Below are 16427 nucleotides of genomic sequence, written 5' to 3'. Positions count from 1 at the left end.
TCTTACCCATCCTGGCTAATAGCCATTTATGGACTTAGCCACCATGAATTTATCCAGTCCCCTTTTAAACATTGTTATAGTCCTAGCCTTCACAACCTCCTCAGGTAAGGAGTTCCACAAGTTGACTAAGAAGAACTTCCTTTTATTTGTTTTAAACCTGCTGCCTATTAATTTCATTAAGGTCCATCTAGCCCAGTATCTGTCTACTGACAGTGGCCAATGCCAGGTGCCCCAGAGGAGTGAACCTAACAGGCAATGATCAAGTGATCTCTCTCCTGCCATCCATCTCCATCCTCTGACAGACAGAGGCTAGGGACACCATTCTTACCCATCCTGGCTAATAGCCATTTATGGACTTAGCCACCATGAATTTATCCAGTCCCCTTTTAAACATTGTTATAGTCCTAGCCTTCACAACCTCCTCAGGTAAGGAGTTCCACAAGTTGACTGTGCGCTGCGTGAAGAAGAACTTCCTTTTATTTGTTTTAAACCTGCTGCCTATTAATTTCATTTGGTGACCCCTAGTTCTTGTATTATGGGAATAAGTAAATAACTTTTCCTTATCCACTTTCTCAACATCACTCATGATTTTATATACTTCTATCATGTCCCCCCTTAGTCTTCTCTTTTCCAAGCTGAAGAGTCCTAGCCTCTTTAATCTTTCCTCGTATGGGACCCTCTCTAAACCCCTAATCATTTTAGTTGCCCTTTTCTGAACCTTTTCTAGTGCTAGAATATCTTTTTTGAGGTGAGGAGACCACATCTTTACACAGTATTTGAGATGTGGGCGTACCATGGATTTATATAAGGGCAATAATATATTCTCAGTCTTATTCTCTATCCCCTTTTTAATGATTCCTAACATCCTGTTTGCTTTTTTGACCGCCTCTGCACACTGCGTGGACATCTTCAGAGAACTATCCACGATGACGCCAAGATCTTTTTCCTGACTCGTTGTAGCTAAATTAGCCCCCATCATGTTGTATGTATAGTTGGGGTTATTTTTTCCAATGTGCATTACTTTACATTTATCCACATTAAATTTCATTTGCCATTTTGTTGCCCAATCACTTAGTTTTGTGAGATCTTTTTGAAGTTCTTCACAATCTGCTTTGGTCTTAACTATCTTGAGAAGTTTAGTATCATCTGCAAACTTTGCCACCTCACTGTTTACCCCTTTCTCCAGATCATTTATGAATAAATTGAATAGGATTGGTCCTAGGACTGACCCTTGGGGAACACCACTAGTTACCCCTCTCCATTCTGAGAATTTACCATTCATTCCTACCCTTTGTTCCCTGTCCTTTAACCAGTTCTCAGTCCATGAAAGGACCTTCCCTTTTATCCCATGACAGCTTAATTTACGTAAGAGCCTTTGGTGAGGGACCTTTCTGGAAATCTAAGTACACTATGTCCACTGAGGGAATGGTGCCCCAAATTTTTGGGTGCCCTACACAGCCACGTATGCTGTGTATTCCTAAGAACGGCCCTGACTGAAGGTTTTATAGGGCCTTGCAAACAGTGCTGTATACACACTCTAAATATCATTTCCAAGGCCAACAGCCATTAAGGTCCCTGTGACATCTTGTTTGCTGGATTTTCCAGTGCCTAGGGCTGCCCCATTCGGAGTTTATCATAAACTTCCATTATTTCCTTTCTTTGTGCCTGTGAAGATCCTAGCTGGGTCATGAGCCTGGTGTGGAGCCCTCCTCACACCCAGCACTGGTGGCTCTGGTTCCATGGGGGGATGGGCCTGGGTCTGGGTGTTGTGATCTCATGTGCGAGGTCACAGCAACACAGAGGGTCAGCCAGGTTTTAGTGAGTGGCAGGCCAAATGTGAGTAGCACTGTAACCCCATGTGCCAGGTTGCAAAGCCACTGACTCAAGTCTGACCCAGCCCCACTGGGTCAGACTTTTGATACATGGGGTATGGTAGCCCAAGGCCTAGTCTATGAATGGGAGAATAGCGAAATTCCACCTCGGATAGATAAAATCATGAGGCTTGACACCTGAGTGGGTGCATTTAGAGAGACCAGGAATCAATTCAGGGCTTTGGGAGATACCATCAACCTTTGAATCTAACTTGTTTTAATTTCAGCTACTGATTAATTTCCTAGATTTCATGCTGTAGTGTATTTCTGAAGGATTATTATTCATGAAAGAAAACTAAGGATTTTAATTATATTAAGATGTCTTGATTTCAGATATAGTCCTTGTACAGTTTATGGGTTTCAAAACCTAGAGAAATGAGGGATGAGAGGAAAACAAGTGAGTTAGAAGTAGAAATCATAGGAAGATAGAGGAGCCTTCTGGTGAATTTATATGCCAGGTTCATTAAATCAACATAACTGAATGACCCTTTTAGAAGAAGTCCTGAACATTATACTACTATAGCATTTTCTAGTAATATAATGGGCTTGTTACAGCTTTTGTTGTTCATAACATTGGCCCACCCCTCCAATTTGTATTTTTAACAATCAACCTTGTGTGGTTGTTCTGTACATTGCCATATGGAAGACAGTGATTCAGTTTCCAGTTTTGGAGGTCCCACTCTCCATACAGGCAAGGAAGGCCCTGGTGATGCTGCAGAGGTAACGTTCTCAGCCATGTTTAGCTAGTCAGCTGTTCTCTCCTCAAATTTTAATAGTAAAAATAAATTAGGGACATATAGTATAATCCATACAGCATGATTTGTTTCGGTTACTTTGTCTGTTGTATGGTCCTGAATCTTTCTAATATACATTTAAAAAAATGACTTGTACTCTTTCTCCTTTCTTTCAGATTCATCTAATTCTTTTCATCGAGATGAAACTATTGTTATTGCCTTGGCTTCAGTCTCTGTATTAGCTGTTTTGATTGCTGCTATATTCTTTGGATATAGGATGCTTGCAGGTAGAATTCATATTATTCTTTTGACTGTTCTTCACAATTATAATTCCCTTACCTCCCTCTATTCCCACCCCTTTAAATACACCTCTACCCCAATATAACGCGACCCGATATAACACGAATTCGGATATAACGCAGTAAAGCAGCACTCCGGAGAGGGCGGGGCTGTGCACTCCGGTGGATCAAAGCAAGTTCCATATAACGCGGTAAAATTTTTATGCTCCCGAGGACAGTGTTATATCGGAGTAGAGATGTACATTTCTTAATGGCCCATAGAAATTTATAAGGACTCCCACATGTTTTCAATCTGGGTTCCATTTTTCTTCCATGAATCCTCTGCTTAACAAATAGCTGGAGTGGAGCCATCAGTCTTCTCTAAGGCCAACACCAGTGGGATTCCATGTAGTGCATGAAAGAATAGTTGTGTAGCAAGTAGCCATCACCTTCCCAACCACTTACTCTTCCCATCTTAGTTTTACTAGCTCGGGGGAGAAGGGTTTGCAGTGTTACTCCTGGCTTGGCATGTCCTTCACTGTAACAGCCACTGGTGCTGTCAAGTCCCAGAATAGTTCTGTAACCATTCTCATATGTACTTTTGCATAAAATCTTAACTATCAGAACTTTTGGTTCCTGTATCTGCAGGGGACCGTAAGCAAGGTCTACACAGTATGAACATGATGGAGGCAGCAGCATCAGAGCCCTCACTAGACCTGGATAATCTAAAATTGCTAGAAGTAAGTATGCCACTCAGAATTTCTGCCTCTTTATTTACTTTTCATTGTTTGCTCCACCTTTGATCAAATTACCTGCCAGATATTGTTGTAATATTTAAGAAACAGATATATGTAATAAATGTGCTATGTTTTCCCACATTTGTATTGTCCTGGTTGTATCTGTTGTGAACTGCGGTAAATACCATAAACAAAATCACTAAACAAATAGAGGTTACCTCAGAAATACCAGAAGCCAAAGACATTATTTTACTTTCTCTCTTTACTCAGCAGTGTCATTGATATTAGTCAGAATGTGCTCTTCTTTTAGAAGAGCATTACCTACTGAAGAGCAGTAAGGGGTACTTGCACGTAGTGTATTTCAGTGTCACATCAAAAATGCTTTTTCTATTTGACATTGATAACCATGTTCAAAAATATTGTAAGATAATGTACTTCAAAAATAATAGTCTGAAACATTGTCATCACATTACTGTAAGTATAGAATTTACTATGGATTGCAGTAGTATATTTCAATAATAGTGGGGTGCTGCATGTTTTCTCAATCTCCTTCATGTCAAATAGTCTGCACAGTGAGGTGATCCCCATGTCTATGGCAACTGAAGGCGGTAGAGATCTTTTCTCTGGGCCTGAGCTTAGGAATCAGGAATAACTCTCCAGAATTCTCTGCCTGTGGGTGGCACAAACAGCTGACTCCAGGTCTCCCTTTGTATCAGAACTTTCAGAGGATGTATAAAAGATTAATAGAGTGTCTGTTTCTTCATTGACTTAAAGGTTTTTCCACCTCAAAACTGTTAAACTTAAAAAAAAAAAAAAATTGGCCCTGAGGAGGGTTTGAAGGACAGCATTGCTGCTCCTCTTCCCCATGTCTCAGAAATGGCAGAGAATGACAGCAGGCTACAGGAACTCAACTGCCATGTCCCTGCTGAGACACTGCAGGGAAGTCTGGCTTCTGATGGCATGTAGGCAAGGTAATCTCTAAGACAGCTGAGCAGGCCACAGTGAAACTAGCTCCAGGTTGGAGTTTGGGCAAGGTCTGTGCCAAGAGACTTGAGCTGACTTTATGGAAGCTTCCTTCACGAAGACCAGGCCACAGTCAGTGACATGTTTTCAAGTCCCCATGGCTTCTCCCTGGGGGGGGGGGGTGTTTGTACAGTTTGTTTGCAGAGCAGGGGGGTTCACTTCAGCCTCTTTGAATCCTGGGAAGGAAAGGGCAAGGGAAGGAGGAGAGGAGGGATTTCTGCTCTGCCATCATGTATATCATGTAGCAATGCTGGTGTAGTTGAGAAGGAGAAGCAAAGCCCTCCCCATCTCTTTTTTTAAAAGTTTGCAAGTCTTCAGCCCATCGCCTTCATCCTCCTCTGTCTCTGGGAGTGAACCATCTCAGAAAATGAGTGCTTGAGATAATAAGGGAAGAATATTCGATACAACTCACTCATTGTCCCAGGGAGAAGTTTATCCTTTTCCCAAAAAATAATAAACCAACACTATCAACAAGACACTTAATAGCATCAGCAGATGAAGGATGGGATTAGGAACTTTGCTGTGAGTTTTTTCTCAGACCTGTATGCCACAAAGCCTTTGTGTCCATCTGAGACTTGGTGGCTCCTTGAGGATCTTCTTAGGATCTCAGCATTGAATGTGGATGGATTTGAACAGGATCTGGCACTCTCAGAATTGACTTCTGCACTAAATGACTTTGCTCTAAGGCAGGCACAAGGTATTGATGGTTTGCCTATTGAGTTTTATAAGGCCTTTTGGACCCTTCTTGGGCCTGACTTGCTTCAGGTTTTTCAGGGGGTATCAGAGAGAACAGCCACTCAGTTGTCATCAAGTGGTTCTTCTTGTTGCCTAGGAATGGGGACCTTGGGGAGGTGAAGAATTGGAGACCCGTGTCCCCACTTTGCCCTGAATATAACCCTTTTTCAAATGCCTTGGCAAATAGACTGAACATTGACTGGTTCAGTCATGCACCCTGATCAGACCTATTGCGTTCCTACAGGTCCATTTTTGATAACCTTTTCCTAATGCAGGAGGTAATTTCAGCCTCAAAAATCTTTGATTTGCATATTGGGTTGATTTTCCTTGACCAAGAAAAGGCTTTTGATCATGTAGATCGTAGATATTTGTTTTTTTTGCATCCTTTGTGCTTTTGGTTTTGAGCCCAGGTTTGTCCTCTGCATTCAGTTGCTGTAGTGTATAATGATATAGTCGTCTTCTTAAGATGAATGGTATTTTGAGTGCCCGCTTTCCAGTCTATAGGGCAGTGGTGGGGAACCCGCCAGGGTAATCCGCTGACGGGCCGCAAGACAGTTTGTGTACATTGACCGTCCCCAGTCATGGGCACTTGCAGCTCCCAGTGACCACTGTTCACCGTTTCTGGCCAATGAGAGCTGTGGGAAGCAGCATGGGCCGCAGGGACGTGCTGGCCACCACTTCCCGCGGCTCTTATTGGCTGCGAACAGCAAACCGCGGCCACAGGGAGCTGCAGGAGGCTGTGCCTGCAGAAAGTCAATGTAAACACTGTCTCGCAGCCCACCAGCAGATTAACCTGACGGCCCATGTGCTGGCTGCAGGTTGCCCACCACTGCTGTAGGGGAATCAGACAGGGTTGTTCCCTGTCTGGGATATTGTATGCTCTATCAAGCCTCTGTTCTGCGTATTGGAAAAGCCTTTCTCTCCCTGTTTGAGCTTGTACCCCAGTGAGTCTCCACGTAAATTGATGATGTGACTCTGTTTATTACTCATGATTGTGATGTTCTGGTTTTGACTGAATGTCAGCACTCTTTTGATCAGGCTTCATCAGCTCTCATAAATTGAGAGAAGAGTGACACACTCCTGCTGGGGCTTGGGTGATCTCTTGTCCTCCAACTTTGCTATGGGACTATTGTGGAGCCGAACTGGTTTAAGGCACTGGGAATTATGCTGGGACCGGATTATATTTTGGATCAGAACTGGGAGGGAGTTATGGAAAAGTGGAGGTTGCAAAGGTGGAAGTTAGATTTTCTTGACTTTCCGCAATAGATTATAACAGTTTTAAATCAGAGCAAATATAGAACCTAAACAAGCTGAAAGTATGTATGTCTTTAAGGGTGATATGCAAACCACTAAAAGCAAGGAGAGGTTGAGACAGCATCCTTAACTCGTTGCTTTTGTTCTTTGGGTTTTCAATACATACAGCAAGTAAGATTACTTAGTGCTCATAAACTCCCTAAAATAGGTTCCATAATACAGTTAACTGTGAACAATGAGATTGATTGGTCATGCATGAGTTAAAAAACATTTACTTTGCAAAATATTAGATGGTAAGAAAATTAGTTAGCAGTACAGAAAAAATATGGGTTTTATCTGTGCTGTGTTTTTTAAAAAATATGCTGAATAAATGAGTTAATTTATACATTTGGATCAGAGAGAAATGGAGTAAAGTCTAGTTTTGCCTATGGTTGCACTGGAATGTCATATAGACTTTTGGACAACGTTGTGTTATTGTTATACAGTACAATATATTCACTACAGTGTGTCTATGTGGTTGTGCAGTAGTGACATTTTCATGATGCATTGCAGTGTAGGATCTGTAGCTCCTTCAGGACCTTCTATACAAAAACTGTGAAATGCCAGCAGATTGTCTTGCAGCCACCATTTTTTATTTGTTCCTTTTGAAGGTCTGTGTCCCAATGGCTGCTTTAAAAACTCTATTTGGGATTTAAAAAAAATTTCAAACAGAGAAATGTTTTAAATTGCTTGGTTTTAAAACAAATTTTTAAATAACATTTAAAAATTATTCTACCCTAAAAGGTGAATATTTATTTTTAGTAGTACCCTATAATTATTGTGTCTTGCTAATTTCATATCAAGATTGTTCCATTTAGAAATAAAAAGATAGGGTTTTTTTTAACTGCTAGATGCAAACTCCTCTTGGGCTCTGAGAGCCAGATTTGCTTCTTTTCTTCTCATGCATCTTAATAAATATATTGCAATTCTACTTATGCCCTCAGTTACACCTGTGCAACTCTGGCTGAAGGCTTAGGGGACTGCACAAATGTAACTGATAGCATCATTTGAAGATAATGGGATGTCTAGATGTAACTGAGTGCATAATTTGTACTGCAACATTATCATCACAGGTGGTGATGTGGGAAAAGGAAGGAACCCGGCTTGACTCAGGCTGACTTTGCGGCTGGCATTTGGAAAAGGATCGTTCTATTTTTAATTTCCGAACTTTCAGCAAGCTGTCTGTGAAAATAAGTGAGACACAATAAACATGGAATTCTACAATGCCATTTTGACAATATAACTACTCAAAGTAGAACCACAGTTGTAAATTGTGACACTGTGCTAGGGTTCTTGGAATAATGAGCTGCCGTGTTACCTCTCTCAGCCTCAGCAAGTGAGAGCTTTGCTGCTGCTAAGCTATATGTTAGCTCCCTGACACACCAACTTGTCTGCCGTGCCAGCAAACTCTTTTCAGGACTTTGCCAATCCAAACCTTGCTTAGCAGGTTATAATCAGCGAACTCTAGTTCCTGAGCTCTCAGAGACAACTTTTCTCCAGTGCACAGCCCCTCTGACTGTAGGACATACAAAATCTTATGTTCACTGCCCCCTTTAAAGACACAGAACACAGCATCTTATTAACTTGACTAGAGGGTTAACACACCCTTCCCTTCCATCAAAGCACTGAGTTGGTTTATGGTAAAAGTAAAACCCAGTTTATTAACAAAAGGACATATGTTTAAGTGATGCCAAGTATAAGGAATAAGGGTAAAAATGGTTACAAACAAAAACAAAAGTAAAAAGATGCTTCTAAGACTACAACTCAACTTCAAACTAGTCTTTTGTTCAAAGAAGTTTTTCTCACCAGTCATTCTTCCATCACGGCAAACCCCTTCATTAACCAGAGCTCAAAGCACTTAGTTTCCTTGACTCTTCAGGTGAAGGATGATTTAGGGGTTCGCTCCCCCCTTCTTTATAGTCCAGTCAACCTTTGGAATGCATTTTTCTGAAGAGTATCCCCTAATAAAGTTCCTTTCCCCTGCTGGATGTAAATGTCACATTGTCTGGTGTAGTTGCTATGCTGGTTTCTTCCCCGTTTATGATTTTTTTTACAATGCAAATGATCTTCCTGCAGTCTCCGATACCCATTGTCTTTTGGCCGTACCTGGCTTGAATAACATGGAAGACACACTCAAGCAGGCAGATCCACATTCCTTTGGCTAGAAAAACATCTGTTTTACCTACATGGCTGGTTTACAGACTCTGTGTAATTTTATATATAATGTTAATGTGTACATTTCACAATGATATTAATCACCAGTGTGTCACCTGTTCACATCCGATACCTTACATGACACCTTTTAAATACAGATTATGACAACAGTGAGTTGGGGATCTGGGCTGGTCAAGCCAGCTGAAACTCAGTGCTAGATACCAGAGAGTCCCTTGCTTTCTGGGTTTGAGACACTTTTAGGGTCACAGAAATGCAGCTGTAGGATCTGTCTTCTCTGAGAACATATTCAGTACAGTGTTCAAAACTTCATAGTTTACTTGGAACCCTGCTCTTTCTCTCATGGGGCAGTAACAGTTTTAAAAAGAAACTTTTTAAACTGGAGTTAGAGGTTTGTATTCCAAAAATTTGTGCACACATGTATATTTCTTTGCCTGTACATAATGAGTAATTCCTTGTGGAAGAATAGTGCTATCCCATTATCAAATTTTAGCATATGTATGCATTTATTTCATGCAAATCTGAACCTCAATTTTATGAAAATGTATTTCTTGAATGCTGACACTCTATTTGGTAATACATGTTGAGTATATGATAGTGAAATTTAAAATGTGGCCCATAACTATACATATCCATTCTACTTTGCAGCGTGAAAACCTTTCTTGATCATTAGTATTTTAATCGACGTAATGACTACTTTTAACTTTTTACAGCTGATTGGCCGGGGGCGATATGGAGCTGTGTATAAAGGTTCCCTAGATGAGCATCCAGTGGCTGTAAAAGTATTTTCCTTTGCTAACCGCCAGAACTTTATCAACGAGAGGAACATTTACAGAGTCCCACTGATGGAGCATGACAATATTGCCCGATTCATTGTGGGCGATGAGCGATTCACTGCAGATGGACGTATGGAATATTTGTTGGTGATGGAATATTATCCCAATGTAAGTACTTCATAGAAAATAAATTGGTTTGTTTATACCTAAGAATAGTAAAATAGAGAGGATGTAGTAGTGTCCACGCTGGTGCTTAGGTCGGTATAACTTATGTTGCTCAGGAGGGGTTTTATTCACACCCCTGAGCAGTGTAAGTTATACTGAAATAAGTGATAGTGTAGACCCAGCCTAAGGGATTAAGGGGTGAGTAGCTACTCCCTCAGGTGTGGCCAGTTGGTTGATCAGCAACAGTTGACATAAGAAACTGCAGCCTAGGCAGAAGGGGGTTGCTGCCAGAGAGGCTGAGAACCACTTTGCACCAGCAGCAGACTGGCAGAAAGCTATTCAAGGAACAGGATTAGAAGCCCCTGAGGACTGATATGAGACTGCTGGGGAGTGATTAAAACTGAAAAGGCCTCTGAAAAAGCAGTAGCAGTGATAGATGGATGTGTAAGTAGAGAGACCTCTACAAACCAAGAATTCCCACAGGAAAAGCTGAGTCACATGCAGACCTCAGGTGCAGTGGTTTACACAAGCAAAAAAAGTGTTGTGATTGTATATCAGAGATATTCTGAGATGTATGATGTAAAAGTTTACAGAGTATTGTCAGGCAGTGAGGTAGTAGCCTTTTTGTTACAAATCACTTTCCCAAACTTAATTTTCTAGTTGAAATTTTCCACATTTGGTCATAACCTGAGAGAGAGAAAAAATTGTTCTTGAAAGATCAAGTAAAACTGGTTCAGCTAATTTTCAAATATGAAGACAGTGGAAAAAATACGCTTTTGCCATTGTGCTATTTATGTACCTGAGTATGAAATGAAGCGGGTCTTATAGGCAAACATAGTATGCAATCATGTGAATAAGCACTGTATTGTAATGCATATACTACCCCTGGGGGAGTTCTGCACCACTGTGCAATGCAGAATTTGTGCAGAATTAATGTTCTGCACAGAATTTCCTTTCCCTCCACAGAACTGGGGCTGCAGAGCTGCTGGCTGCCACTGGGGGGCATTGGACCCAGCAGAGACCAGCTCCCTAGCTAGCAAATATAAGACACTGTTGGGAAGAAGGGGGGTCTGGAGAGTTCCTGGCAGCTGCATTTCCCAGCATGTCCTGAAGGAAGGTGGCAGTGTGCAGGAAACTCTGTACAAGCCCAGGACTCAGCATCAGGCTGTTTCTCACTCTGGATTCCTGGGCTTTAAGAGGAGGGCCTGCAAGTGTCGGGGGTGGGGGGTACCCACAGCTGAGGTCTGGGGATAGTGGATGTGGCTGTCTGGCCTGGGGGTGTGCCCTATGGCTGGGCTCTGTGGGGAGGAGGTGCAGGTGCCTGGCCTGGGGGAGCACCTCATGGCTGGGCTTGGGGAGGGGGCAGAGGGTCTGAGTGTCTGGGCTGGGGAGTGCTCTGTGGCTGGGCTCTGTGGGGAGGGGAGGTTTAATGGACTGTAATGTTAGCAAGACTACTTGCATAAAGGAGTGCTTGTGGGAGTAAAGATTGGCAGGATCTAGCCCTTATTTTACTGGAATCTTGCATCTTCCAGATAGAAGAGACTGGAGTTTTTCCTCTAGACACGTTTTGAAAATAAGAGCTATCTGGAATCTTTTCAGTTCCCAAAATGACAGCATTCAGTTTCCCTTTCAGATTTGTTCCTCCACAGCTTTGTCAGGAGCTCTATTTCCTTGTTTAACTTCTCTCGGTGGGAAAGGGGATCATGATGTTCCTGTTTCTATCCCTGCAATGTTTGCTGACTGACTGAGGGCTTGTCTACACTTATAGCACTTAGTGAAGACGCTATAAATATCTACGTCGACATTTATCTTCCACCTCTCAAGTAACTATGTCAACGGGACAAGCCCTCCTGGCTACGTAGCGCTATCGACACTGCAAGTTCTTCTTCGAGTGATTGCTCATATGCATTCCAGTTAGGTGTGTGCACGCTCGTCGGAAGATTTTTACCCTAGCAACACTCGGTGGGTCAGCTGGGCGCCCCCTGGAGTGGCGCCGCTATAGCACCAGATATATACCCCTGCCGACCCTCAGTTCCTTCTTACCGCCCGTGACGGTCGTTGGAACAGTGGAGTGCGGCATTGCTGTCCTCCACAACCCTAGCTTCTCGTTCTTATTTCTAGCTTATTGTGTATATAGTTCAATTTTAGTGTAGTTATAGTTAGTTTTTACTAGTTTAGTTATAGTTAGTGTTTGTAGTCCACCGGGGGATTGGGAGACTAGCCCCTTTTCCCCCTGACCCAATGCGGGCTCATGCCCAAGGCACCGGGGTTTAAGCCGTGCTCGGCCTGCCAGAAGCCGATGCCGATGGGAGACCCTCATGAATCTTGCCTGAAGTGCTTGGGAGAGTCTCACCTTCGTGATAAGTGTCGAATTTGTAAATCGTTCAAGCCAAGAACAAAGAAGGAGCGGGACTTTCGCTTAAAGCAGCTCCTAATGGAGTCGGCACTTAGTCCTGCGGCACCGGCACCGACCGCCCAGCAGTCTGCATCGGTGAGGAGTGCACCTTCAGCACCAGCTCACTCCGGTACCGAGACCCGGAACCAACATCAGCCGGCACCGACTCCCCGGCACCGATCCCTTTCCCCCTCTGGGAAACGTCGTGTGGCGCAGGCCACATCCTCTAGAAAGGAGCATGCACCCAGGCCCACAGGCCGGACCCCGGTACCTGCGCCAGCACCATCAACTCCGGCACCGCAGCTCCAAGCTCCTCCTAGCGTGGCACCGTCGACTCCGTCACCGCAAGGGCTGTTGAGTCTGGTACCACACAGCTCCCCGGTTCACGCTGCGATTGAGCTAGCTCTCCCTTCAACTCCCGAGACCTTCTCGATGGCACGAGAGCTAATTGCGCTAACGGAGTCGACACAGCTTCCACCCTCGGCACCGCCGGTGCAGGTCGTCAAGTCAGTTGGCAAGCCGGCCATTATGAGGCCCCCTTCCCCTGACCAAGAGAGGCGTCACTCCAGATCCTGATCTCGGAGACGTTCCCGCTCACACCGGTCCCGATCCCGGCACCGCTCGCAGTCCCGGTACCGCTCTCCATCGCGGTACCGGTCGTACTCGTGGAGACGCTCATGATCCCGGTCTCCGGACAGACATTATCGGCACCGGTCCGGCTCCCGGTACCGTTCTCGGTACCGTACGTCCTGCAGCCGTTCTCGCCACAGAGACTCGAGATCCCAGTCGACCTCCCGGCACCGGCACGGTAGATGGTCCCGATCTCAGTCCCGGCACCGACAGGACCGGTACCGTTCTTTGGTACCACCCCGGGACCGAACGGCTGAATCGGCGGCACCGTCCCAGGGTCTCTCGGCACCGCCATGGCCTTCAAGGCACCCGTCCATCTCATCCCGCGCTGGCAGTGCTTCCTACCAGCAGTCCGAGGCACAAGGCTAGGAGCAAGGCCCCCCTCAATGGGCTTTCTGGACTCCGTGGGCATACCACAAGGCGCAAGGTGCCCCTTTCGCGGCTCAGCGTTCAGGTCCCGCTGATCATAGAGCCCCCGAAGCCACGGTCAGTCGGCCTCCTCCCATGGGCACAGACGACGAGCCACTTGTTTCTGCGGAACCCGAAGCTCCTCGTGACGCAGAAGGAGCTCCGCCGCTCACTGACCCACCACAGGACCCCTTGGTACCGGGCCTCTCCTCCTCCTCGCCTGATGAGGCAGTAGCAGGAACATTCTCCTTAGTTCCTCCTCCTATTGACCTTCGGGCTCATCAGGACCTGTTACGGAGAGTAGCTCAAAACATGAACCTACCGGTCGAGGAGGTAGCTGAAGTAGAGGACCCAGTGGTGGACATTTTGACGGCGGATGCCCCCCTTCGAGTGGCCCTCCCGTTTATCCGTACTATACAAAACAATGCTGACACCATCTGGCAGTCCCCAGCCTCTATTACACCTACGGCTCGGGGAGTGGAAAGGAAATACATGGTCCCGTCGAAGGGCTATGAATATCTATATACCCACCCACCTCCCTGCTCACTGGTGGTACAATCTGTAAATGAACGGGAACGGCATGGCCAGCAGGCGCCGGCCCCTAAGGCTAAGGAGGCGGGGCGCATGGACCTCCTAGGCCGTAAGATATACTCGGCTGGTGGCCTTTAGCTTAGGGTGGCCAATCAGCAGGCCCTCCTCAGCCGTTACAACTTTAATTCATGGGTGTCTGTAGGCAAGTTCACTGAACTACTACCACAAGACTTCCGCGCGGAATTTACGGCCCTTTTGGAAGAGGGTAAAAAAGTAGCCAGAACTGCCCTCCAGGCCTCCCTGGATTCAGTGGACTCGGCAGCCAGAACTCTTGCCTCTGGGATAACGATGAGGCGCATATCTTGGCTCCAAGCTTCGGGTCTCCCACCTGAATTGCAGCAGACAATTCAGGATCTACCCTTTGACGGTCAGGGTCTCTTTTCAGAGAAAACCGACCGAAGACTCCAAAGCCTCAAGGACAACCGCATTATAATGCGCTCGTTGGGCATGCACACTCTGGTAACCCAACGTAGGTCCTTCAGGCCCCAGACGTACCACCCCTATAATCAACCCAGGCCGCAACAAGACACCAGACGTCGTGGCAGGGTGAACCGGCGGAGACAATCTGGCAACCAGGGAAACCAAACTCAACCGCCCCCAAAACCATATTCGGGGTCGAAGCAAAACTTTTGATGGGACGCCCGAGGACGGCCCACCAGTTTCCCTACCGGATCCTTCACCCTCTTTTTTCCAACCGTCTCTCCCATTTCCTCCCTGCCTGGTCCCAGATAACCTCCAACAGCTGGGTCCTCCGCACAGTGGAAGCGGGATACCATCTCCAATTTGTTTCTTCCTCTCCCTCCCACCGTCCCTACCCGTCCCTCTTCAGGGACCCCTCTCACGAGCAGTTCCTCTTGCAAGAGGTCGAGACACTCTTGAGTCTGGGTACCATAGAGGAGGTGCCAGAGGGCATGAGGGGCAGGGGGTTTTATTCCCGCTACTTTTTAATCCCCAAGGCAAAGGGAGGTCTACGACCAATCCTAGACCTGTGAGAACTCCACAGATTTATGATAAAGCTCAAGTTCCGCATGGTAACCCTGGGGACCATTATCCCATCCCTGGATCCAGGAGACTGGTATGCCGCCCTCGATATGAAGGACGCGTACTTCCACATTGCCATTTACCCGCCACACCGATGCTATCTTCGTTTTGTCGTCAACCACCAGCACTACCAGTTCACGGTGCTCCCCTTCGGCCTATCCACGGCCCCGAGAGTCTTCACCAAGTGCATGGCTGTGGTCGCTGCCGCCCTCCGCCGTTGTCGAATACACATCTACCCGTACCTCGACGATTGGCTCATTCGAGGGACTTCCCAACTGCAGGTGTCCCAACACATGCGTGTAGTCACAGACCTCTTCCGGAGGCTAGGCCTTTATGGTCAACACAGAAAAGTCTACTCTGACTCCAACGCAGCGGATAGAATTTATTGGAGCAGTTCTGGACTCCAATCTGGCCAGGGCCTGCCTCCCTCTGCCACGTTTTTAGGCAATGTCTTCGATCATTCGAAGTTTCCAATCCTTCCCGACAACGTCGGTGCGTACCTGCCTCGGCCTCGTAGGTCACATGGCGTCATGCACCTTTGTGACCCTGTACGCAAAACTCTGGCTTCGGCGCTTTCAAACATGGCTCGCGTCACTATACCGCCCACACAGGGACAGTATAGACTCGGTGGTCACGATTACCGGGACATCCTCGACTCCCTCAATTGGTGGTTAGACCCCGCGGTAGTTTGCGCAGGAGTACCATTCCACCCTCCCCAACCCTCCGTGGCGCTGACCACGGACGCATCATCTCTGGGTTGGGGTGCCCACCTCGGGAACCTACACACTCAAGGCCTCTGGTCACCCCAGGAGCTGGCCTTACATATCAACGTGAGGGAGCTGAGGGCAGTCCGCCTAGCGTGCCAGGCGTTTCGAGTCCATCTACAAGGCCACTGCATGGCTTCTGCGTGGTTGACCCAGGCGGAGCGGAGTTGTTCTGCTGCGGTACAGCAGGTGCTTTTGGGGAGCAGGAAGCCTTCCACTAGGTCGACTTACCTCGCCAAGTGGAAGCGTTTCTCCCACTGGTGCAATCAGAACGACTTCGATCCTCATCTGGTGTCTATTCCAACGATATTGGACTACCTTTGGTCCCTCAAGGAGCAGGGCCTCACGGTCTCCTCTTTAAAGGTGCACCTGGCAGCTATCTCGGCCTTCCGACCAAGCGAGGGTGGCCGTTCTATTTTTTCTAACCCAATGGTTTCCCGATTCCTTAAGGGACTAGAACGGTTATACCCACAGGTCCGGCGCCCGGCCTCTACCTGGGACTTAAACCTGGTCTTAGCCAAACTTATGGGGCCCCCTTTCGAGCCTATGGCCACGTGTTCCCTTTTATATCTTTCCTGGAAGACAGCCTTCCTCGTCGCTATCACTTCGGCGAGGCGAGTCTCAGAACTTGGCGCCCTGACGGCTGACCCACCTTATACGATCTTCCACAAAGACAAGGTGCACCTCCTGGTCCGGCTACCTGGTCCGACCACACCCCTCCTTCCTCCCTAAGGTGGTGTCTGCTTTTCATGTAAACCAGGACATCTTCCTCCCTGTTTTCTTCCCGAAACCGCACTCATCGCGCCGTGAACAA

General features: G+C 46.3%; 1 protein-coding gene across 1 annotated transcript in view; it reads left to right on the top strand.

Annotated features, from left to right (window-relative positions):
• BMPR2 (bone morphogenetic protein receptor type 2) overlaps positions 1-16427 on the top strand; it is a 168412-nt gene that overhangs the window by 130557 nt on the left and 21428 nt on the right. Inside the window, exons 4-6 of the mRNA XM_039495929.1 lie at positions 2782-2892; positions 3532-3623; positions 9557-9787. Coding sequence (XP_039351863.1) covers positions 2782-2892; positions 3532-3623; positions 9557-9787 — 434 coding nt within the window. The remainder of the gene's footprint in view (positions 1-2781; positions 2893-3531; positions 3624-9556; positions 9788-16427) is intronic.

This window comes from Mauremys reevesii, linkage group 11 (assembly GCF_016161935.1).
Source record: "Mauremys reevesii isolate NIE-2019 linkage group 11, ASM1616193v1, whole genome shotgun sequence".
Classification (NCBI taxonomy): Eukaryota; Metazoa; Chordata; order Testudines; family Geoemydidae; genus Mauremys; species Mauremys reevesii.
The sequence above is the reverse complement of the archived record's forward strand: the minus strand, read 5'-3'. Positions and strand labels throughout refer to the sequence as shown.